The 25374-nt window shown below is 49.9% G+C and overlaps 1 protein-coding gene across 1 annotated transcript; it reads right to left on the minus strand.

Moving 5' to 3' along the window:
• Positions 1-244: 244 nt before the first annotated feature.
• On the minus strand, positions 245-15783 carry Gdf6 (growth differentiation factor 6). Its single transcript, XM_090338707.1, has 2 exons — positions 15408-15783; positions 245-1224 (listed from the first exon to the last, which is right to left on the minus strand). Exons 1-2 carry the CDS (start codon positions 15781-15783, stop codon positions 245-247), a joined length of 1356 nt encoding a protein of 451 aa, XP_090194833.1.
• Between the last annotated feature and the right edge of the window lie 9591 nt (positions 15784-25374).

Below are 25374 nucleotides of genomic sequence, written 5' to 3' on the forward strand. Positions count from 1 at the left end.
CCTCTAGGCTGTCGATGGAAGGTTCTGGGAGGCCTAGAGCACCCCAGGAGAGCTTTCCCCCTTCCCCTTGCCCCATCCTCTGGTCCAGGCTGCCTCCTCCTCCTCCACCTTCTTGTTCTTCTTCTTCTCCTCCTCCTCCTCCTCCTCCTCTTCCTCCTTCTCCTCCTCCTCGTCTCGGCCTCCAGGCCTCCCTGCGGTCCGGGCCAGGGTGGGGGGCAGGGGTGGGGGCGGACAGGCACCACCGCTACCTGCACCCGCACGACTCCACCACCATGTCCTCGTACTGCTTGTAGACGACGTTGTTGCCGGCGTCGATGTACAGGATGCTGATGGGAGTCAATTTGGTGGGCACGCAGCAGCTGGGCGGGGTGGAGCCGGGGTCCATGGAGTTCATGAGCGTCTGGATGATGGCGTGGTTGGTGGGCTCCAGGTGGGAGCGCAGCGGGAAGTCGCACACGCCCTCGCAGTGGTAGGCCTCGTACTCCAGGGGCGCGATGATCCAGTCGTCCCAGCCCAGCTCCTTGAAGTTCACGTGCAGGGGTTTCTTGCTGCAGCGCAGCCTCGATTTCTTGCCGTGCCGTTTGCCGTGGCGGCTGGCGAAGGCCGTGCGCCTCCGTCGCCGACCGGGCGAAGGAAACCAAGGAGCGGCGGCGGCGGCATCCGGAGCGCCCGACGGCGGAGGCCACGACCCCTCAGTGCCCACCCCCGGGCTGGCAGCCTCCGCCGAGCCCAGCTGCTGTTCGCGCATCTCGGCGAACAGGTTCTTGCGCTGGGACCGGGTGAACACCACGAGCAGGGCGCGTTCCTGCGGGGACCGCACCCTCCGGCCGAAGCCCAGACTCCGCAGGTCCGGGGGTGGCGGCGGCTGCTGGGGTCCCCCCGCGCGCCCTTCCTCGCTCGCCCCGGCGTCCCGCTCGCCCCACGCCGCGCGCAGCTCCAAACACAGCTGCCGCCCCTGCTGGTGGCGCAGGCCCTGCCACACGTCGAAGACTTCCCAGCCGGCCGGGGGCGCCCCCTGCGGGTCCAGGGTCCGGGCGTCCAGCGGCTGGGGCGACAGGCAGGGGAAGAGCTGCACGTGGAGCGGCCCGGCCGGGGGCCCCCGGGGCGCGGCGGGCGCCTGGCGATACAGCCGGAGCTCCGCGCCCACCAGCTCTTCTTTGTCTGAGAGCGTGGACACATCAAACAAATACTTCTGTCTCCGGAGAGGAGTGTGCGAGAGATCGTCTGCGAGATAAAACATAATTACAGTCAGTTTCACTTAGGAGGAGATCAGCCACCCCCCCCCCCCAAACCCCAGGAGGAAGAGGACGTGCGGGGAGGGAGGGGAGGCCCGGGGAGTCCAGCCCGGCCGGGTCAAACGCGACCTGACCACCCCCAGGCCTCCTTTGCCTGAGGGATGCGCCCTGAGTGGGGATGGGAGGGGAGGGGAGACCCCACCAGGCCCAGCTCCCTCCTCCAGGGTCAGCTCGCAGATGATAGTGGCTGCTGGATAAGCAACTCCAGCAGCTTTGGCAGCAGCCTTCCTCCGGTCTCCCCACACCTTTTCTCTCCACCCACACTCCCCCCTACCCCCTCACCCCCCCACCAGGAAGCTGCGTAACCACTAATGTGCCTTTTGTGGTCTCCAATGTGGGCTGCGCTTCCTCAGACATCTCGCGTGTCACCTCCTCCAGGAGGCCATCCCAGACCTCCCTGGTCTAAACTTAGCCGCTTCCCTAGGAGAACTGTCGGGGGGATCCTGGTTTATCATCTTCCTTGGCACTTAGGATTATCAACAACATCCGGTTTCGAGTCCTCTCCCTAGTGTTCTGTCTCTCCCACCAACACTTACTCCATCACCCTCCGCCAGCCCATAAGAGCTAGGACCATGTCTTGTCCCCTTTGCTCTCCACACACCCACACCACAGCCAGGGTTTGTTCTTACGTGCAAAACCTATGCAGCAAAGCCAGTAAACGGAATGGTTTGTCCGTTAGCATATTTTGGAGATGTTTCTTAAAAAAAAAAAAAAAACAGTCAGTGGCTCATTGAAGCCATCTATAAGAACCCAGAGGGCAGAGCAGACTCTATGTTATGAGCTTTCCTTTCGTTTTGAAGCTCCAAATGATTCGAAGGTGCAGTCTAAGGTCACACTACTGCCCTTCAAGAGGCTTTATGGGGGACCGGGGCCCAAATGCAAGGAATACAGAGCCAAGGGCTGCTGTGTGACTTCTTTCTTTTCTTCTTCCTTTGAAACAATTAAAGAAAAAAAGTGAGGCTTTCCAAAAGTAGATGGAGGGACGAACAAATATGCACAGCAGACATCTACCATGAAGAAGACGTGCCATCAAGGGTCAAGGAGAAATAGATCGTCCAAGAAGAAATACCATAGCCATCCATGCAAGCAGACACACACAGTGGCATCCTCTCCCACCTCCCACCACCCAATTTGGAGCTCATTTGTTTTGCAATAGATCTTAATTACAAGTAAGATAAAGAAAGTTGGGACACTTCCAGAATGGCAGGCATAAAGTTGGGGGGGGGGCAAATTCTTTGGTACCAAAGCAAATCTGAACTCTTTTTTTCTTTTTGACATATTTGTGCTCAAAGCCAACCCCACTTCGATGTGCAAGGCAGAAAGCTAACCAGATTTTCCTGGGCTGCCTTCCCATAAAATGTTTACAACCCAGCAAATACAAAAATCCCCAAAGCCCCTAGCTTTCCCCAGAAGCTAGTAAAGTTTGGGTCGATTTCAATAGTAAAAGTGTCACTGGGTCCTGGTCAGACCCTCGCTGCTTGTCCAGATGTTGCTCAGGGGCAGCCAGCTTTGGAAACTCAGCCACACCCACTCAGCACTGGGGACTGCCCCACCGGGCTAGCTGCCTCCCTACCACACATGCCCCGACCTGAGATAAAGCTGGGGAAAGGGTTAGAGAGGTGAAAAGGGAAAATCTGCTGGAGGCAGTTGATTTATGGAAGCCAAGACCTTCAAACTAACCAGGTCACATTAAAATTGGAGGTGGGGGGAGATTCCGTGTGCTTTCTTCTTCTTAAAAGAAACTTTCATCTGACTACACTTAACCGCTGCCCAGATCTCTGTACCTATGGCCTTAGGCTTCATTTTTCTGCCTTTCTCCCTGAATCTACTATGCAATGAGCAGGACAAACTGCGGGCACTTGATGAGCTACCTAATGACGTGAGTGCTGAGGTGGTTCTAATCTCTACCTCCTGCAAGGTTGTGTGTGTGCAGGAGATAGGTGCATGTTTTGTTCCCATTTTACAGATGGGAAAACCAAATTGAGAAATTCATTACCTGAAATCAGACAGTTAATAAGTGGTGGGACTGAGATCCATACTGACATCTTTTTAGTTCCAACTTTTGGATCATTTTACCACTGAGGCCTATTTCTTTGTCCCTGGACACTGCCAGAGAATGGCTAGTGTACATTTTGTTAGGAAGAAATTATGGAATATCTTCAGAAATCACTTCCATTTCTGTTTTGGAGAACAGTAGAAAGGTATAAAGAATAGTGATTTATTTACCTCCCATGCAAAACAGAAGGATCCTGCTTTGATTTTTCATTCTTATTTTCTTCTGAAATGTAGTCTAACAAATGGCTAGTCTGTACGATGGAATCAAACCTGAGGGCAGCATCTGCCAAGAATATTACTGATTCTGCAGCCTTGGAATGCCTACTGTCTTTCTAGCAACCCCCGGCCACATTTAGCTTTCCAAAGCCCAGGAAAGGTCACAGATAGAGATTTGAGTTTCCATCTGCTCTTCCCATACTGTCTCCATCCACACTTGGACAGGCCTCACCTGCATGCTAGGACACCCTCACTCACAGAGCCCTGAAGTCCAGGCCTACCTGGACAGGTACACACACAGCAATGGAGTGCTCCTCTCTTGAGAAAACAGATCTGGTTCTTTTTTTTTTTTTTTTTTTTTTTAAGTAATCTGTCCATGCAGTGGATGTGGGCTTAGAGTTGTCTGGGCAAGAATTGTATGGCCCAAGTACCTGAAGATACATCTAAAACAGTAGCTGTCAAAGCCATTGGAACTGCCAGGGTCACACAGGAACTTCCTAGATATGTGCATTCCCGCAGCCCCCAGAGCTCTCTGGTATAGTTCTGGGTCTCTCCCTAGGGGTGCTGACTCTGCAGATCCTGGCATTCACCCATTGAAACCGCTGCAGTAACCACTTCTCTTAGGCTCTTCTGGCTTCACTACTGTGGGATCTTTGGAGCAGGGACTCAATTGGGACTGCTCTCCAAACCACCCAGCCTAAGGCAAGCTGGGCTTTTCCCCCAATCCCTAGAGCCACCTCCACATTTTTCTTTAATCTTACATCTAGGTGCTGCCTCACTGGATCTCCAGAACCCCTAAACAGAGGGTCCAAGAAAGTGGCTGCTCTGTACAGCTCCCCTCCAGACCACATTCCCCACCTGTCTGGACCTGCTCTGGAGCCATGCAACACAGAACAGGTATCAGCCTGAGGAGGGGAGATACCACCATTATCGTGGTGACCCTGCAGACTGTTTACCTAGCTGACTTAGCATCAGGAAGCCTGGCCCAGCTGTCAGGGGCCACCTGTGAGCAGGAAGCTAGCCCTTCACCATTTCTTCATACAAAGCCTTCTCTCCCAAAGACACTGTCATTGAGTGGCTGTCTCCCATCTGATGACGATGCACTTTGCATTTTCAAATTTGTGACACTTTCTTACAGCCAGAAAAGGAATCCTATGGTTCAGATCCTTGAAACTGAAAATGACCATGAATACACTAGCTCTACAGTTTGCTTTTAATTTGCCTAGCTCACACCCCCAGTTAATGTAGTGTTGGTTGAGCCTTAGACATATGAATTTTTCATCTTACAATGTCTAGATTTAATCAATCCTCTTTCCTTTAGTAGGTGGAGGAAACAGATTGAAAGGGAAGAAAAAGGGAACAAATTGCTAACATATCTAAGTCAGCAAGTTGGTAAAGCCTAAGAGTACCTCATACCTATGTTTCTGGAGGGTTGGTTGGTTTGTTTGTACCATGTCTCCCTGTTTTTAGTCCTAGCTGGTCTCCAGCTTGCTATCGTCGTACCTTAGCCCCTGCAATAAAATTACACCATACTGGTGTCATTCCACTGGCGCGAAATTTATAAAACAAGCTAGGAAAATGATGTTGGCCAAAGGACACACCATTTCAGCTAGAATGAACATTACATTTAAAAGACCCAAAAATGAAGGAGGGTGGGGAGGTAAGAAAGTAAGGGAATGGGAAAGGAACTAACGACTGACATACCAGGTAATCCAAGGCAGACACTGAGTTGGAAAGATAATGGCACCTGTGCATGGTCACAGTGTATGGCTGAAGAGAACTACAGACACAAACAGCAAAGCAGAAAGAGAAAGATGCCCAAAGCACCAAAGAGAGGATGCCTAGGAAAAGGGCCAGTTCAGGTGAAGAAGGGACACACTGCAACAGTGTCCACCTCCCACTGGGTACCACTGATCTAGGGGTCTTCTGATGAGGAGTGGGGCTTCCTTTGGTTAGAGGCTAGAAGAGCCCAGCCCTGCTCTTTACAAACCACACCACTGGGGTATGTGTTCAGCCTGAAATGTGTCTTAAAGGTCAGGTTAGATCTTCTATCATTCACCAACCAGGAGGGCATACCTACTGCTCCAACTCTCACAATCAACAAGGCCTTCAGTGCCACGGATTCCAGGTGCCCAGCCTGAGTTCTTCATGAGCCTGGATGGCTACTGCGAGGCAGATGGCCAAACCCTGATAAAGCACTTCATCACTGGGCCATGCTTCTCAGCCACATCTGGTCAAGGGATAGACCCAGGGATTGGAAAATAGTTCTGAAAGCCTTCCCGGAAGACCACATGTTTTCCAACCTGTAACCATTTGATAGATAGGGAATAGAAAGTGGGAAAAGAGAACCATCACCCATTTTTACAAAGAAAATGCTCATATCTTTGCTTTAGCATCCCCCCGCCCTTGTTTTAGAGCCAGCAACAACTGGGTCTACCAGACTGGCTTTTGTGCTCAGATCTTGGACAAATTTTCTCACTGAATCCTCACTGCAAATGTCTCAGGTAGAGCTTACTGTTCCACACATTTATAATGAGGAAACTGGTGCTTCAAGAGGCATCTTAAACCAGTCCAAGTATGTAAGGTCCTAATTATAAATTCGAGACCCCTCCCAAGTCTTTTAGCTTCGGTCCTTTACCAGGTACCAATCCAGAAGCATCCAGATTCAAGTTCATTTTTTATGTAATCAACACTAGGGGATCATGTATGTTCCCTCCCCGACTGCTCTTCTTTTCTTTACTGAAAAGTTAGAATTCATGATGGGGCATCTGGACTCTCTTCTCCCCTAAAGAGCTCAGTTTCAGCACTGCCATGAGGTGTACATCAAGTTGGAAACAGCCAAGCATGCTAGGTGAGCAAAACAGCCACCAGTCCCACTCTTCCAGCTGTGAAGGCCTCTTAGGATAATCAGCGCCTCAAATATTTACCTTGCTCCTGGGAAATGGTGGTCTCCTGGACATTTCTTAGACATGCTATTCCTGAGTAAAGGACAGTGGAGTGATGAGCCATGCATAGGGTTGACCCTTTGCTAAGTATCCTTACTAGGGTACATGACCCTTACAATCCCCTGAAGTAATCTTGTGTGCCCACCTAAGGCCTGTAATAGCCACATGAACATGATGTAACTCTTCCTGTGTGCTGGATATCATGGCAATGTTGAATTCCCAATAACAAATGAAATCCTCAAACACACCTTTAATGTGACCAGTACATATTGTATTCATATGGTAAAGTGTCACAATCGGGACCCCCCAAGAAGTGTGTGCAACCATTAAATGTCAATTAAAAATAAAAGTATAATATAATAAAACCCATCACTGAAAAAAGTATCAGTACAAATTAAAACACAAGAAGTTTGAGTAACTTATGCAAGATGGTAAGTGGTAGAAATGGTAGAGTGGGTACCATATCTCTTCCACTACTCTGCGAGTCCCAGACCTAGTTATGTGTGCCTGGAAGTGTTCGGAAGACGAGGAGTTGAGGAAGCACTAGAAAAGCCAGGAAAACCCCCAGGAAAGCTGGGCCAGTGAGTATAAGAGGACAAGCCCTGCTGTAGAAGGTGTTTTATCGGCAGTTGTTCCAGCCTCTCCAGAATGCAGCTGAGGAGCTCATTGACTTCTTCATGCCTTTCCCCAGACACAAGTGGAGCCATACCCTTCTGCTTCAGGGCTGCCACTGTGGGCAGACTGGGCCAAAGAGAGAAGACGGAAAGTGTGCCAAACTCTGCCAATGCCTGGTGGGAGGGAAAGCTTTTTGATTCCTGGACTCTGGCTACTCACTCATTCCCTAACCACTTTCCAACAGAACAGAAAGGAGGCTTACAATTGGACTTTGGGAAGAGAACTTAAAAGGAAATTAAAGTATGTCCTCTACAAAATGGAGTTAATAATAATGCTGGCCATGCAGGACCACTGGCAGGGGCCAATAAAACAATGTAACCCTTCTATTAATTACAATAAAATTATATGAAAAAAACAAGGTGTAGGCAACTTCTGAAGATGTTATACAAGTGTTCATTTAGTACTGGCAATCTGGAATTGAACATAGGAATCTGTAGTCTAAAAGATACATTTCCAGGTGCATTTCCAACTTTATCTGTTGTATGGTGGTTGAATCACCTTAGGTGCCAGGCTGGGTCACATAATCTCTCCCAGCCTCATTTGCCCCATCTGCAGAGTGGGAAAGCCACAATTACCTTCACTGCCATGCTAAAGGTCAGAGTCAAGGCACCCAGAGCAGTACCAGAGATCTTGGACACCCCCAACAAACACAGCCATTCTTACTGCAACTACCTTCATCCTGGTAGGAGAGGTGTATGTGTTCTGCCTTTGGCAGTTTTGTCCACAAGATGTCCAGCACTGAATGAAGAAGTACTGTTGGACATAGGATAAGAAAACAAACAAACAAACAAAAACCAAACAAGTGGTTTCACTCCTTGTTTATCTGATGTTCAATGAGAGGTAGGGCTCAGACATGCTGCAGCCTTTCTACTATTAGGGCAATGTTATATGTGTCCCAGTGTCATATGACCAAAACTTGCACCCAGTCTCATCAAGGATTGATGCTTTTTCCAGTCCTGGAGTGTGGGGAACAAGGCAGTGCTAGTGAGGTGGGCAAGACTCACAGCAGATGACACCTAGTGAGATAAGCTGAAACTTTCTGTCTCCTCTCTTTGGCCCAGTCTGCCCACAAAGACAGCCCTGGAGTAGGAGAAGGGTATGGCTCCACAAAAGGCCATTCACATGGAGGCAGAAGCATGGAGAAGTCAATGAGCTCTTCAGCTGCATTGGGGTGAGGATGGAGCACCTGCCAATAGGAAACACCTTCTACAGCAGGGACTGTCCTCTTATACTTACTGGCCCAGCTATCCTTGGGGTTTTCCTGGCTTTTCTAGTGCCTTCCCCAACAGCTTGATTCCTCAACTCCTCCTCCTCCAAAAACCAGAAGTACACCACAAGAGGTTTTCCATGCAGTTCAGGCTTTTGTGGCTTCTCCCAACTTCTGGATAGGCACCCTCTTCTCCTGAGAAACTGGATCTATCAGATCCCCAGGGGAAAGCAGATCTGGTAGTTGGTCCAAATTCCACAGAGAAATCGCTGTGCCCACTCAGCAAGCTCTGGTTCACCGAGAAACAAGCAACTTGAATCTCAGGAGCCAAGAAATGAAGGTAGGAAGGAAACCCACGTCGTACTGAACTGAAAACAGAAACCGCACTGTTTTAGTCTCCACAGCCTGAAGAGAACAGCAAAGAAGATCAAAGGCACTTGCTGGGACTTCTCTTTCCAATGCCGTCCCAACCACAGCCCCTCAGATCTTAATTTGACCACACTGCAGATCAAAAACCAAACAAAAACTTCCACACCATACTTTCCCTCCTACTTTTCTTCTGTGCACCAGGCAGGCACCTGGGCCAAAGGTCCCTGCTGGTTGCAACTCTTAACCCTGGGGCTCTGTGTACTGGGCCCAGACCAAATTCATTCCGTGGTGGGGATCATCCCTGTATCGCCCACAAATAGGCTACTGGGGCCTCCAGGAGTCTTCCTCTAGGCAGAGAGATGGGTGAGGGGAGGAATATCAAGCATGAATCCACCACAGTGGCCAGAATATGATCAGGTCGCTTAGATTAAGGTTTTCAAACTTAAAAGTAAAATAAAGCGTATCCATATTTATGCAGTTTCTGAGCCTCCGCGGGTGCTGGGTGAAGGCGGGGGTTCAAATCTCCACGTCGTAATGGGTAGGTTAGGGAGCACTCAGTTCCCGCCCCTCCGCACCGGTGTTTTCTTTAATGCTCAGGGCCAGGGCCAGTCCTGAGTGAAGAAAAGACAGCCTCAAACCCTCTCCTCCACGACGAGGATCTCGGCCTGACTCCCGGAAACAACCCGACGACCTGGGGATTGGCGGTGTTCGCTGTGGGACGCAGTCTGGCATTTTCCAGCGTCCACCCCCACGGGCCCTGGCAGCTGCCGCGTGTGGAGAATGGGTAGGGGGCTGGGACGATTTGTCTGGCAGTGAGATCTACACAGCAGGCGCACGATTCCCTACCCCAATCTCCCCTAGTCTACCCAAGCCAAGTCTCCCGCGCGAGCGAGCGAGGTCCTTCTCGAAGGCGCTCAGCTCAAACTCAGTCGTGCGCACTCAGCCCCCGGGGCCGAGCCCGGCCCGCAACGTTCACAGACCCCGCCCCGCTCCGCCCCGCCCCGCCCCGGGCGCGCGGACCACTGGCAGCGCCGCGCGCTCCTCTCCAGGAACGCGGTCCCCGCGCCGCGCGCGCCGGGTCACCTCCAAACTCCTGCAGTACCCGGGCACCCACCCTCAGCCCCCACCCCTAGAAACCGTCCTGCGAGGCAACAAGGACCTGTTTAATCCAATAAACTGGAGATCGAGCTATTTAACCCATCTTGACACGGTATTCTTATTATTCAGCCAGAAATTGTGGGTGAGGGCAAGGAAACGTCAAGTATGGGGGTGCACTATCCACACCTCAAGGGCCCGGCCCCATTCTCTCTCCCGGCCTCTCAAAGGCATCGTTGGACCCGGGTTATTCATCACCCGAAGTGGCCATCGAAGGAAGGCCCCCGGTATTCTCGGGAAGCCCTTAGGGGGATCTGTTGATTGGCTTTGAGACTTTCCACGCAGCGTGCATTCTGACTGGAAGCAAAAGTTCTCCGTTCTGCCCAGTTTTTACCCTCATTCTCTCCCCCAGCACACGCCTCTCCATCACATCCCCCAAACGCCCTAGGAAGATCTCGCTGCTATCAGCGCCCTAAAAGTGCAGGTGGGGGGAAAAACAGGTTCCACCAAGGCCTTCTCCGATGCAGCATCCGAGTTCCTCGTGGGTCCTGGGACTCGCCTCCTCTGCGGTCAGAATAGGGGGTGGCTCTCACGTACTGAATAATTCAATACGGGGTAGGGCACCTCCCCGGGCCTGAGTTCAGAGTCCCTCCTCGCACTCCTTAATATGCAAAAATACCTCCTAGATATTTGAGCTCGGATTTTGCTCCTCCTCTCCCGCCCGCAAAGCTACCGTGCAAACTCCCAAAGGGCCCAGAGAGCCTCCTGCCCGGAGGAAAACGCTAGACGTCGTCTCAGATTAGCCTCCCCGGCCAAGGACCCTCGCCTAGAATCCTGGCACAACCCGAACTCCCGCCGCAGAGGTGTTTTTAACCTCCTAATGTGTATTTTTCTCTCTTCAAGGCAACCCTTAGAGATGCAGATGACAGTAACTGATATTTAAGAAACCCTCGTGTAAGACTTTGGCTTTCATGTGTCTGAATCATCTCAATCAGAAGCTTAGAGCAAACAAGACTTCCTTCCCTTACCCCTGGCTTTTCCCAGAACCTTCCCATTCGCCAGGCTTGGGGGGTGGGGAATCGGGAATCTGAAAGGAGCACACAAACCACACCCGCTCCTGCTTGCTGAACTCACTCTCACCGTGGGCACATCCCTGAACGCTTACCAAGCCCTCTCCAAGGCTGTTCCCTTTTTTCCGGGGAAATAAAGCTTAGATTGGAACCTTCTGCCCGGCTTCCTCACTTGGACGTCTGGTCTGAATTAGTGTTTTTATAAGGGACTCAAACAAATCGAATACAAGGTCACCAAATAATTAACAGTTGCGAATTCCCTCCGTCCCCATTAAAATACTTCCCTGCTTATATTTCATTTTCCGTTTGCCAACAACAGGGTCTGGGCAAAAAGCACTGTTGCCGCCGTGATTACACCACTCTGGGGCCCAAGGTTCACCCAGAAACCCAGTTTTTTTCATATACTCGATGTACCAGAAAAAGGTCAATGCCGTTGTTGGACTGTCCTCCCCACACCCGGCCTAGCCCCATCCGAGGCTGGAAATCACGACCCAGGAGAGCAGCCGACGATCCCCGGAGTCCTTTCTAAGGTGTCAGGTTCCTCAAGGATATTTCCATCTAGTTTTGCCTTTTCGGCTCCTTACCAATTCCTAAGGAGCACTATCATAACCAAAAAATTAAAGAGTAGTCTTCTTTCAAAGATATCTGGAAACCGAGCTCAACAGTCTCAGATTCTATTTTCCTCATCCTGGAGAAGATTTGTTGTTGTTTTTAGGCGGCACTTACTTTATAAACTGCCCGTCTTTTTCCCTCCTTCCCTCCCTTCCTCCACTCTCTCCCCCACAGAATTCAGGGACATTCTAATGGCCTGCCCTTCTCAAGCCCCAAAGTTGTATGTCCAGGGCCTGTGCCACTGACCTTGAGCTAACTCTAATTTCCCTGCCTCTAACCTGGTCCATTCTATCCTGTGACCCCATCAACACACAACACAAATATGAACACAAAAATCATTTTAGGGCACAATGTGAATATTTATGATAAGATGTTTCATATCTCTACCAAAATGACTGTGGGAAGAAGCCTGGCACAACACAAACCAAGAACCTTAAATTCAAAGTTTTTCTGCAACTCCTATCTAGGTCCTAAGATACTACACTAAAAAGAAATAGTGAGGCGTGAAGAAAAAACCTCACTTTTTGTTTTTGTATTTACTTGTGCTTTGTACCACCGTCCTTAGAAATCTTCTTCCCTTAGTGTCCTGGTTTAACAAGCAGGCTCCACAATATTGTGAATTTCATTTCTCAACGGCCATGTGACACATAGAAACTTAATCTGTCTTGCTTAATTCACCTGTAAAATGGGTCATTATATCACTTGTCTTTGGGAATGGTTGTGAAAATTAAAACAGATGTAATAGATTTTTTTTTAGCACAGTGAAAGTTCAGTTAAGTCTTGGTTTACTAATAATATCCTTGCAAACCGAAAGGCAAGCTCCTGTGTGTGTGTGTGTGTGTGTGTGTGTGTGTGTGTGTGTGTGTTTCCTTTTAGACTGGTAACAAAGTGTCCTGCTGGAGGGATTGTGTGCGATGGTATGTGTTTGTACAGCAAGCTGTCTTTATGGAGGTGGAGAGGTCTTCAGCATCTTTGGGCCTGGCCATTGGCCTTTAGCAGGTTCCAGGTAAGGAAGGATTTTCACAAATGCTAAGCATCCCTGAACTAGCTTACTAGCTTCAGGCTTGGCTCTTCCCTCGCCCCTTGCTGTTCAATGTGGCTGTAATATACCACACTCTCTGGAGACTTACACCTTCTGGGGACTAGGGTCCAAGTGAGAATGGCTGGCTGAGCTCAAGGCTGGCTCCTTCTCCTTCCAACTCCCCGGGCCATCCCCGGGCTGGGGGGAGGGGATGTCAAGCCGTTTGGCGCGGCTAAGAACCCCCACGTGAGAGGGGCGGAAGTCCTCTCCAGGAGCTGGGGATGCGCGGCTAGCGGGTCCCTTCCATCACGGGAGACTAGACACCGTTTGATGTGTTATGACATGAACCCTCAATTAGATCGCTGAGTTGAAACACTCCAATCAGGGGCCCGATGCTAAGCAAGCCCCGGAAGGTCCAGCCCGAGGTCACCGCCGGTGACACATCAAATCAAAATCAGTGAGAGGGAAAGTGAGGCTTTCCCTTTATCAAGCTGGGGCTGCAGCCAGCCTCTTACCCGCTCCTCCCCGCGCCCCTCCCGCGCGCGCTCTGCACTCTTTTATCCCCGCGTGCGCGCGCGCCCAGCCGCAGCACCTTCAAGTCACCGCGCTGCCTTCCCTGCCTGTTCTGGCAACTTGGGGGGACTTGGAGGAGACTTAGCCTTTGAAACTGCGGTCTGGTTGGTCAAGCCACCAGCTGGGGCCCGCTAGCAGCCCCCAGCCCTCCATCGCCTTCTGAACTTGAAGCAGGACCTTTGCACCTTGGTCCCATCAGCCTGGAGGAGACCCTGGCTTGGAAACACTGTCTCTTTCCTCACCGGCACCCCCTTCGAGCATCGTCCAAGGCCCGCAGCCAGGACCCAGGGACTCACAGCGTGATGCTTTGGGGCCGGGGTGGGGACCTGCAGGGCAAGCCAGGGCGAAGTGCCTACACTGAACCGGGGGTCCCTGGGGACAGCCTTTGCCCTTGCCTGAATTCCCCAGGCGCCTGTAAACACCTCCGAAGAACCTGCAGGGTTCCTTGGTCCTGTGCCAAACTCACCAGGTGCAGTGGACCAGTTAGGGGTGCCTGCCTGGAGGAGGAGCCGAGTTTCTAGCCACTTTTTGAGACAATAAACAAACGACAACAACAAAACAAGCGTCCAGCTGTCCAACAGCCCACGCGCCTAGGCCTCTAGGAAGGGTCTCTTGAGCACTTTTCTCTGAGCTTCCTTAGCCTGTCCTTGGGCGGGGGTAACCGAGGCTGCAGAAGTTTCCCGAAGGAGTTGAGGGGAGGCTTTGCGGCAGGGTGGCTGATGGAAGGACTTGGCCGGCTGTGCCTGCAGCGGCCGGGAGGCGTGGAAGAGCCGGTTGCCATACTAAGGAAAAACTTGGTGTCTTGCAAAAATGACTTGCGTAGTTCTAAAATCATCATAAAATCCCTGGTGTTAATTTGCCGTGGGCCTCTTTCAGCAACTCATAACCCGGATGACCTAGAGCTGCGGCCCAGCACCGAGCAGCGGGCAAGTCCTCGGCTCACAGCCAGGCTGTAGACCTGCAGCCATTAACCTCCTCCAAAACTAAAAGGTACACAACCTAGGCAACCACGGCCGAGCGATCTCTCCTTTGCCCAAACCCCAGGGCTTTGGAGGTTATCAGAGCAACCCCATTTTCACTGACCTGGAAGTGGGGGGGGGGGCTAGAAAGAGTCTAGGTGTCACAGCTAGTAAGTCTGGAGTGGACGGGTGGAGTGGGTGGCGCCTCCACACCTCCTCTTCTCCCTCTTCCTCATTATCTTTCCTTGCTTCCTTCTTTACCCTTTCCTCCCTGTCTTTTCCTGCAGCCCTCCCCTTCCTCTGTAGAAGGTGTGGACATTTCTCCTTAGGGTTTTACTAGGACACTGGCCATGCTAGAGCCAGCCATGGTGGCAAGAAAGGAGACGCGGAGTTTGCACAGACACCGCACATGCACCGCCAGCGCAGGCCAGGGGAGCCGGGGTCGAGCCCCTAGCTGCTTAGAGAAAGGAGAGCTTCCTCTTGAGAAAGGTGGATGGCCACACTCAGTACCAACAATCCTACAGACTTGGCTGGCTCTGGCCCTGGGCCGCCCAGCTAGTGGGTGGCATGGCCACTGCCTCTGCAGCCACAATTTCAGGGTGCCACCCCAGAGCCCGCGGTTACTTGACGTTGGGGGGAAGTGCCAGAGGGCACCGGACATCGTCCTGGCGTCCTGGCCGGTGATCCCGGCAATCCGCTCAGAGGCGCGCAGGGAACCCACGCAGACCTCTGGACCAACGCCGCTCGCACACTGGCTCTCTGGAAGGCTCGAGGGCTTGCGGCGGGTTTTCCGGGAGAGCCCGCGGCTCCCGGCTTCCCAGCGCTCAGAGGGGCCGGCTTACCTCCTACAGCTCAGGCCTTGGATCTCGCCACCCGCCCCGCCTCGAACCCGGGGGCGCGTGGTCCATCCTTCCCCTTCCTAACCCTTCTCCATGCCAGAGCGTCTGCCTGCCACTTTTTAATCCTCTAGACTGCGTCCACTAGTTACCAGGAGAGTAGCCAGAGCGCCACTTTGTGTAAAGGGAGGGAGGGAGGGAGAGAAGGAAGGAAGGAAGGAAGGAAGGAAGGAAGGAAGGAAGGAAGGAAGGAAGGAAGGAAGGAAGGAAGGAAGGGAAGATGGGGAACAAAAGCTGCAGCCACATCCAGCAACTTCCTCGGGCTGGAGGAAAAAAAAAAACAATTGCAGAAAAGAGAAGGAAGGAGGAGAGTGTCCGAGTGGGGAGGGCGTCCACGGATGCCGCGTCTTCCGAGCCGGAGCAGCGCCCGGCTGCCGAGCTCCGGCGGGAGAGGAGCCCGGCGCGGTCCCGGCACTTACCCAGTCCTCGGTCTACAAAGCTGGTGATCGTATTGGCTGACTTGGAAGACTGGAAAAAGCTGGCGTTGATGCCCAGCTTCTCGGCGATGGAGTAAGTCCTGTAGATGGAGAGCATGTACTCGTGGGGCACCACGCGCGGACCCCGGTGCCCTGGCCGCGGCTCGGGGCGCTGGCGGGGCACCTCGCCCGCGGCGGAGCCCCCGCGCGGCGGCGTCCGGGGCATCTTCCCTTCCCGGCTGCTCCGCACGTCCCCGCCGGAGTCCAGCTCGGCGGACGCCGACGACGAGGAGGAGATGGACGCCTGCTGGCAGCTGGGCAAATCCCACAGAAAGCTGATGAGGAAGACGGCCGAGAGCAGCACCCTAGGCGTATCCATGGCGAGAGAGGGGCTGCGAGCGTGGCGCAGGGCGCGAGCGACTCGGAGCGGCTGGACAGCGGCCGGGGCCCGGCTCCTCGGGCGACTCCGAGTGCGAAGAGCCGGGTCCCAGCCACACCAACCCCCGGCCTGCCACGCCCCCTCCCGCCCCTCGCGGGGAGGGGGAGGGGGCAGTGCGGCCGGGGGGGGGGTGAGGAGAGGCCGGGGGGTGCGGGCAGGAGGTGTGTGGGGGGAGAGGGGCTGCGGTGTGTCAGCGTGGCCGCCGGGCGCAGCGCCCCCGCGGGACGCGCGCGGAGTTGCGGGGCGCCGAGCCCCGCGCGGGCCCCAAGCCGCCGGCTCCGGCAGGAAGGGGAGGAAGGGAGGGCGCGGCGGCCCCGGAGACCCTGGAGTCCCGGCCAGGGGGCCGCGCCCGGGACCCCTCGCCCCCTCCGAGGCGCGGTTCCTCCCCCGCCGCTCGCGTTCGCACCGCTTTTCCTGGGCACCAGCGCCCCGGGGATCCAGGGAAGCGGCGGCGGCGGCGGCCAGAGACGGCCGGGGTCTGGCGTCTCCGCCCCGGGCTGCGCACCGGTCCCGGGCGCTGGTGCCTTCTCTGCTCCGTCCCGGCTGTCAAGCCGATCCTGGGCTCGGTTCGGGGCCCAACCAGAGCCCGGGAAAGCCTTGCGGTGGAGTCGGTTCAGGGCCCAGCCTCGCCACGTCCCATTCTGCCGGTGGGGTACCGCTCCCCACCGACACGGGCGCCCACCCCCGGCCCTCGAGGTCAGGCGGAGGCCACCAGTCCCGACTTAAAGAAGTCGGAGCGCCGCGGAGCGCGGCTGCGCTTCCCGCCAGGCCCCAGCCTCTTGGGAAGCCGGCCGCGGCTCTCCGGCGCTCGGTCCCGGGCTCCTGGAGCCTCCTGCGGCCTGTCCCCGGCCTCCACTCCAGCCCCATTTCCCCCTCTCGTCTTCCACTGACTCCCTTCTTCCTCGAGCTCCTTCTGCATTCCAATCCTTCTTTTCGCCGCCTGCTTTTCTTCTCACACTGCCCTCCCATCTCTCCACGCTTCCCACCCTCTCATCCAGGACTCCCCCCTCCTCTGGCAGGGGACCCCTCCCTGGAGCAGCTCTACCCCAATCTGTTTCTCTTCAGCCCAGCCTCGCCCCATCACGAGTTTCCTTTATCTGTCCCCAGATTCCCAGTGTCTGTCTTCCCCGCCCACTGCCTCCCCTGGTCTGGGGCCTGAATGCTGCTACCAGACCAGGCGGCCAGGCCAGCTTCTCTCCCTTGCCCCTGCCTTGCTCCCAGCCCTGGGTCGCTTGCTATATAGGCACACATTTTCCTGTGTCTTTATGGGGGTCCACAAGCTCCAACCGTAATAGGCCCTCTTTTTATCATCCCAGTACGATGGGAATGGTGTGACTGTTTTCACTGTCATGAATTTAAAACACACACACACACACACACACACACACACACACACACACACACACACACAGCTCAGGTGAATAAGTAACTTTCTCAAGGCCACTCAGTCCATTTGGGATTTGCCCCCAGTCACAGAGCTTTTCTTAGTCCAGCAAAGGCTCATCCAGAGCTGAACATCTTGTGGGGTGCTTTGCTCTCACATTCTCTTTCCTTCTTTTTCCTACTTGTTCACCTCTGCCTGGGTCCTTGCAGGGAGTCCTGCTTGACAGCCTGCAGGAGGAAGGAGTCTGGCATCTCTGCTCCCTTCGCTGGTCCCTAAGATACAGACCACACCTCCTAAGCAGGACATGGTACCCTCCAGGTAATGGACACAGACAGCCTGTCAGGCATGGCTCCCCCCAAAAAGAGCTTCCTTTAGTCTTCCCAACAATCCTGAGATATGTGTTGAATTATCCCTGTTTAGTAGGCAGGAAACTGAAGCCCCAGGTCACGTGTTCCCCTTCACTGAAATAAGGAGTTTCACTGCTTCCTCTTGTCCTCCATGGATTCCTCTGGCTCTCTGCAGATTCTGTGGCTGCTCTACTGTGAGTTTCAGAATGTGTCTTTTAATCCTTCCCTCTCCCCTCTCTGAGCTTTAGCTTGGCTTATTATCATTTACCAAGTTAACATCCTAAAAGGGAATTATAAGTGAAATGAAGTTATCCTGTGGGCTTTTTGTCACTGCATCCTAGATGCTTTGGCCTTATGGGTTCCCCTCCCTCATTCCTCCTTATGTGTGTATGCATGTATGTATGTATGTATGTATGCATGTATTGATTTATTGTGCCAGCACTGGGGCTCAAACTCAGAGTCAGGATGCCGTCCCTTAGCTTTTTCACTCAAGGCTGGCACTCTACCACATGAGCCATAATCCACGTTAGCTTTTTGGTGGTTAACTGGAAATAAGGGTCTCGAGGACTGTTCTGCCCAAGTTGGTTTCAAATCAGGTTCCTCAAGCCTCAGCCTTATGAGGAGCTAGGATGACAGGTGGAGCTGGGAACACAGCGCCACTCTTTCCCACAGGCCTCCTCTGCAGATCTCCAGGCTCAAAACGGCTTGCCTCTCCTGCCCAGCTGCCGCTCAGGGCATGCACAGGGCCAGCATCTTGGGCTGCCCATTCATCCCCTGGTGTCATGGAATCGAGGCTTCCTTCTGTGGTCTGGCTTCAACCCTCCCTTAGGGAAAACCAGTACTTGTGGTTTGTATTATCTCTATTTTAATTTTTTTTCTCAGTATAAAGTCTACTTGATCATGAGTCATGGTTTTGGACCCTCCATCAAATAAGTATGTTTCCTGTCTGCAAAGGCAGCCCTCCATGCTCTGTCTTCATTTTGCCCACAGCAACTATTATCTACTACAGGTTATCAGTAAACAGGAAACAAAGTAATGAGCTTATTCACCAGGGCTTGGGACCTCTCCATGCACCGGATAGAGGTGTGTGGAATAGTACAGCACACTGGAACAGGGACCAGTGGTCTGTTGTCCTTCAGGATGACTCTGGGGAAGGCATTTTTTTGTCTTCATTGCTACCAGCTTCAGATTTATGCAAAAGAAGTCCTCTCTGCCAGACAGAGCAGCCAGGATCATCTTACAGATAAGGACACATGTTGACAGATGAACAGAGATGCGTTGCAAGTCAAAAATGCAGCTAGGAGCCGATTTTCTGATTCCAAACCCAGTGCTTCCCCTGTTTTTAAGCAACAGTCCCACTTAACTATCACAAAAATGATCCACAGTGATGTGGAATGTTCCCAATAGGAATCCACCCCCATCCTAACAAGGGCACACTAATGCCTTTGCTGTGTGATAGATACGAAGAACAAACTCAAGGTCAAAGGTCTGCTTCTCCATGTTCACACCATGTGAGTTTTTGAAATATTGCTCTGGAGTTTGCTGTCCAGAATTAAATGTTTTACTTAGTTGTTCTGTAATATCTTTATTTTAAGAATGGTGAACATTTCACTGGAGGTGAACTGAGAAGGTCTACTGGGTACAACTAGCAGCTTAACTTGTAGCAGCATTTCCCCCCCACATTGATGGAAATGCAAACCTCTGTGCAGTATGGTATCTCCTGCCACCTTGTGGTACGAGAGGGAATTACACATGGATAAACAAGTGGGTACAGGAAAGTTTACAGTTGTTAAGAGGATTTTTATTATTATTTTTTCACGGAAGTACTAGAAAGACAGGTTTTACAAAAGTATCAGGGCATTGGACTTTGAGCATGAGCTCTCCCCAATAAAGGAGCCATCTCTTAAAGGGACTCTGGAGGTATCTGAAGGTTTGCACAAACAAAACGTTTCTTTAGTCCAAGGTACTGTTTTTTATAAGGCCCCCATTATAATATAAACATTATTTAGTATGAGATAATACTAAATTATGAGTTGGGCTAACTCATAATTTTTTACAACTAATATATATATCTGAATAAATTGGCAAGGCTATGTTTGCCTTAGGGAAGTGGAGGAAGGAGAAAAAGAAGAGAGGGAAAGAAAAAACAAAAGCAAACAAAACCTACTCTGGAAAGGATACACCTAAAATAAAACATCTCTTTGTTAATTCTCACTGCTTTAACCAATTTCTGTTGAATCTGACTATTTCGTTTATCTTGTCTGATTCCTTCTTTGGCGGGCTATTCTTGGATTATTTCTTTGACAGAATGATTAACAGAGAAGTCAAATGAGTATAGTTAAACAAGTTGAGTATTCATAGCCTCTCTAGGCCTCAGTTTTCCCACTCTACAAGCTGAACAGAGTCCAACCTGAATAGGGAATCATAAATGCAGGTGGTTCCACACATGCCACCTGTATTACAGTCAGGATCGGCAGATAATTAGTGTTCCAGCTCTGGATGCTGCTACAATCTGGCTGTTTCCCTGGAGCATCAAACCAAGCACAATGCCTCTCCCTTGGTTCTACTATGGAGAAGCAGATGTCTAATCCTGTAATGATTTACCAACACCAGCCATTCTCAATGTGTGGGCCCTGGACCAGAAGATTCTGCTTCTCCTGGAAGCCCCTGAGAAATACAAATTCTTTGGCCTCATACCAGATCCACTGAATCAGAAACTCTAGGGTCAGGGCCCAGCAATGTGTATTTTAACAAGCCCAGGGGATTCTGATACACACTAAGGCTTGAAAAGTGTTGGCCTACACCTTAAAAGAGGGGGTAAACTACCTGCCAAGAACTTCAAGAAATGCTTTGATTTTGAAAGGAAAGCTGTAAAGGAAATGAATAGTATGCAATTTAATTTTCAAATTAATGATTCTTATTCCTAATGAGCAAATAATTTTCATTCCCCATGTGAACCAGGTGTGTTTAATTGTCTACAGCCATACCAAGCCAAACATGGCTAATCTAACCTGATCTCCAAAACATAAATGAGGTCAGGCCTGCTTAGAACGTGAAAGGAAGACAGCAACCATACAGGATTGCAGCCAACTGTAAGCATCTTCATGTATGATTAATGGAGACTTGGTATCTCAGCTTTGTTATTTCTTGACTAGTTAAACTTGAAAGGTTCTCACTTCCATTTTGGACTCAATAAAAAGCTGCAGATTTTTATGTTTGTGTCAGTTAAGGAATAAAGTTTTTAAAAAAGAATCCTTATATATTGTATATATGCGTATTTGATTATTTGAAATCGGCTAGGGAAGGGGGAAAACAAGATGAGGGGCAGGAGTGGGGGGAGGGAAATGGGGACCAAGACATGAGAAAGTGTATCAATGTTTGTGAAGTAATGTACCTTGTAGCTGGTGAATATAATATAACCCCTCTATTAATTACAATAAAAAATATATGGGAAAAGAAAAAAAGAATCCTTAAACTTTGCTTACCTTAAGATAGAGGTGAAAATATGTCCATCTGGGTTATTTTTTTATACATTACATGCAACAATATATCAATTCTTATAGATCTTAACATGTATGATGATTATCCATCAGCTAATTCATTCCATTTTGAAAATATAAAAGAATTTTGTTCTTGCTAAATTATTCCCAATCTGTATGCTTTTGTTCTGGGATTATATCTTGTTTCCCCCTATTTAATTAGCTTTCATAGTCTCTTAAGGGTCTTTTTTGTTAAGTAATTTCTTCAGCAGAGCTAAGTTTGTTTGACACAGTGAGTTTTACTGTATTTCACTGAAAATTTGTGGCAACACTTTTCTTTTGTAATGATTTGACATGTTTTATGCCTTTCCAAATATTCTAGATTAAAAACACATTGCAGCTTGCTAATAGGTACTGGGATATTTGAAAGGAGCAGAGTGCCTCCTAAATGAGCTTAGGGGATGCTTCTAAGAGTCAAAATGATTCAATTTTTGGAGTGATTTGATCTTTGCCAAATCTTGCATGGAAAATGGCAATCATATAGGAAATTGTCTTTCCTGTTTAGGACCAAATTTAGTTTGAAAAATTACTACCAACTTTGTAAACATTAAAATAGAAGCAATAAAGATGTAAAATTTCACACAGGGGAACTACAATGTTTGGGTAATTATAAGCATATGGGTACTTTACATGAGATTCTGTTAAAAGTATTTACTAGGGCAGTGGGAAAAACAGAGGTTCTCAAATTTAGGGTTTATTTACATGTAATGAGAACGTCACATTATTGCCAATTTAGCATAATTCACTTTGCTTCAGAACTCTAAATAGTGTTAGGTAAGCACAGGCTAGGCCATGTATTTCTGTCTTGTCTATTTACTAGCACTAGATTTTACTCATCAAGAAAAAAAAATACCTCAGGGGCCAGGAGTTTGGCCTAGTGGTAGAGTGCTTGCCTAGCGTGAACAAAGACCCAGGTTCAATTTCTTGGTACCACATACATAGAAAAAGCCAGAAGTGGTGCTGTGGCTCAAGTGGTAAGGGCTCTAGTCTTGAGAAAGCCCAAGGACAGTGAGCTCAAGCTCCAGGACTGGCAAAAAGAAGAAAAGAAAAGAAATACCTCAAAGAGTAATTAGTTCTCAAAAGTGTCAAAAGCTTTCCCACTAACTAAAAAATAATTATATATGTTAATATTTAAGGGAGAGTCCTGCTTTGAAAGACTACTTTCAAGTCAAACAGAAGTGATGGATATAACTATTTAATTTCCTGTGCTTCTCAAAATGCTATTTGAATGTAGCTGTTCCTAGGATTGACTAAAATAAACCCAGTGGGTTCTCTAGTCATTAGAAGCAGTTAAAATAACACTTTGAATCTGAGAAATGGTTGGACGTTTATCCTGAAATAAACCAATATGGGGTCTAAGCCAATCTGGACAACAAATCTTTGAAACTTTTATCTCCAATTACTCAGCAAAAAGTTGGAAGTGGAGACATGACCCAAGTCATAGATTGCCAGCCCCGAGTGAAAAAGCTAGTAGAAAGTGACTTATTCCTGGGGCGGGACTTTAGGCCTAGTGGTAGAGTGCTTGCCTAGCATGCACGAGGACCCGGGTTCAATTCCTCGGTACCACATACATAGAAAAAAGGCAGAAATGGTGCTGAGGCTCAAGTGATAGAGTTCTAACCTGAGAAAGTCCAAGGACAGTGCTCAGACCCTGAGCTCAAGCCCACAACTGGCCAAAAAAAAAAAAAAAAAAAAGCAAGTGACTTATTCCTGAATTCTGAATTGTACTAGAGCTTGTCCAGTACAAATATGCACACATGTGCATGAGCACATGCACACACACACACACACACACACACACACACACACACACACACTTAGAATGGAAAATAGGATAGTGTTTTCCAGAGACTAGGGGTGAGGAGGAGTGGAAGGAGAGGGAATTGAGTACAAAGTATCTTGGGAAAGAGGAGGAGGACGAAGAGGAAGAGGAAGAAGAGGAGGAGGAGGAGGAAGAGGAGCAGGAAGAGGAAGAGGAGGAGGAGGAGGAGGAGGAGGAGGAGGAGGAGGAGGAGGAGGAGGAGAAGTTATTGTTCTAGGGTCAGATGTGGTAGTGGCAGCAAAATGGTGAATGTGCTTAATGATACTGACCTGGTCACTACAATTTTAAAAAGGCACAATGATTTACTTAACTAATTCAGCAAATGTCCATTTATACAATAATATGCTAAAAGATAAAACTTAGATTGCTCTGTGGATAATTTATCATCTCTGCTACACATATGGTTAATCATTGCTTGTGTGTGATTTTATATCTGTCTCTGCAGAAAAATGCTTCATTAGTCTTTTGAAGGTTAAAACTCAACTCTTCTTTGTCTTTGCAGCTAACCATTCTTTATAGTTCTCTCTTAGTTAAGATGATTTCATCCAAGACTAGACTATATGACATTGCCTGCTTCCTTGATGGATTCCTATGCAAAGCAGAATTCTAAGCTCCCCATGACAAGTGGATTCCACTGTTGAGATATCACACATTAAGGAGCATTAATCATTTCATAGTAAAGAGCAAACCAGATTGTCCAAACAGTGGCCAATCCACCCATCAGCAATTTAAGGAAAGTAACAAGGGAGAAATAAGCCAAAGTCAGTTAAGGAAGCATGGAGCGATGTTGGCAGGATGCTCCTAGCTTTCCACATCCAGTCCCACCTCCCCTCACCTCCTCCACCGCCATGCCGCTTTCAGCGTCTACTCTCTCTCACCTCAGAGACTGGCTGTCGTTGCTTTCCATCCTGGTTCCTTCTCTGTTTCCCCACCCCACCACCCTGCTCTTCTCTTCCCTTCTATTCTCTTCCTTTTCCTTATTCCATCACTCTTCTTCATTCTATCTCTTCCTATTCCTCCCCATCAAACTAGTTAGAATTTGGGACAGAAGAACACTGTAAACCTTTCCGTTCATATTATTCCTAATGTAAGTACCAAATGAATTGAAACTTACATGTTAAAAACAAAGTCCTACCACTTGAAACAAATCTACTTTTGCTTTTATTTAAATGTAGCTCTTGATAGATTTACTTTCCCATCGTGATCCTTAAAAAAATAGGATAGGGAAAACCTATCTCTTCCATAAGGATTTTATTATCTGGTGTTTGCTTAAATATGACATCAAATAAATATGGTTCCTTGCCTGGATAGATTTATTTTTATGGTTGGGCAGAGCCAACCCAATTCCCTGGTTTCTGCTTTGAAGGCTCACATGGTCGCCATGAGTCCAAATTGACCATCTCTGAGAAGCTAGCGCATATTTTAGCAATATTAGGCAGTACCCAACTTGCCAAGAAAAATCACTTGAGGATGACAATAATATTTGCATTGATCATTTTCATCTAAGACCTGCTGCTATTCAGCCTCAGCCTTATCTCCTCTTTTTCCAGCCACAGAGCATTGTGGGCCTTCCTGGGTCTGCATGTGTTGTCTCATAGTCTCCTTCAGCTGGAAGGCTGACTGGCCAGCTGGCCTCTTCTCTTCCATAGGCCATTCACCACAACAGTGCCTTTGATGGTGCCTGCCTCTCTCCCAGCTCCTGATGTGTCTGTCCCACAGTTGCTAGGGCATGGAGCCTGGGGCAAGGGGAGGTAGTGTGTGGTATGGATGGCCTCCTTGCATAGCTTGCTTCTGCTTCCCAGCTCACATGTTTTCCTATAACCCTTGCCATGCATGTACCTCTTCCTGTGGAAAGAAGAAACCTTGATTTATGGATCTGTCCTATGGAAGGAATGTGGAGGAGTGTAGAACTCTCCCAAAAGTGCCCAGAGAGGAAAACTTCAGGAGATTTTTTTTTGTGTTTTTTGTTTTTTTGCAGTAATGGGGCTTGAACTCTGGGCCTGGGCACTGTCCCTGAGCTCTTCAGCTCAAGCCTACCACTCTATCCCTTGAATCCCAGCGCCACTTCCAGTTTTCTGATGGTTAATTGGAGATAAGAGTCTCATGTGCCCAAGCTATCTCTGAACAGTGATCCTCAGATCTCAGCCTAAGTAGGTAGGATTACAGGTGTGAGCCACTGGTGCCCAGCTAGGAGACTCACTTTTGAGAAACTCCAATGACAAGCAGAATCACAGAGCAATAGGTCTGAGGAAGGTCCAAAAGATCATCTAATCTAATTGGCCACAAAGAGGCAGTGCAGGATGGTGGGCCAAGCTGGCTAAGCCCAAACCCTGGCTCTGGCACCGCAGCTCCACAGCCACGGCACATTATAGATCTACTATAGATTCCATTTCTTCAGCTCCAGGTGGAATGATGATCCCATGCCACTCACAACTGTAA

This window comes from Megascapheus bottae, chromosome 9, assembly GCF_031878675.1.
Source record: "Megascapheus bottae isolate mThoBot1 chromosome 9, mThoBot2.hap1, whole genome shotgun sequence".
Lineage (NCBI taxonomy): Eukaryota > Metazoa > Chordata > Mammalia > Rodentia > Geomyidae > Megascapheus > Megascapheus bottae.

Excerpts from the sequence above, each read along its gene's own strand:
- Gdf6 (XM_090338707.1), bottom strand. The coding sequence starts at position 15,783 with ATGGATACGCCTAGGGTGCTGCTCTCGGCCGTCTTCCTCATCAGCTTT. Across the intron at positions 1,225-15,407 it reads CTTTGTAGACCGAGGACTGG|ACGATCTCTCGCACACTCCT; the intron begins GTAAGTGCCGGG and ends TTTATCTCGCAG.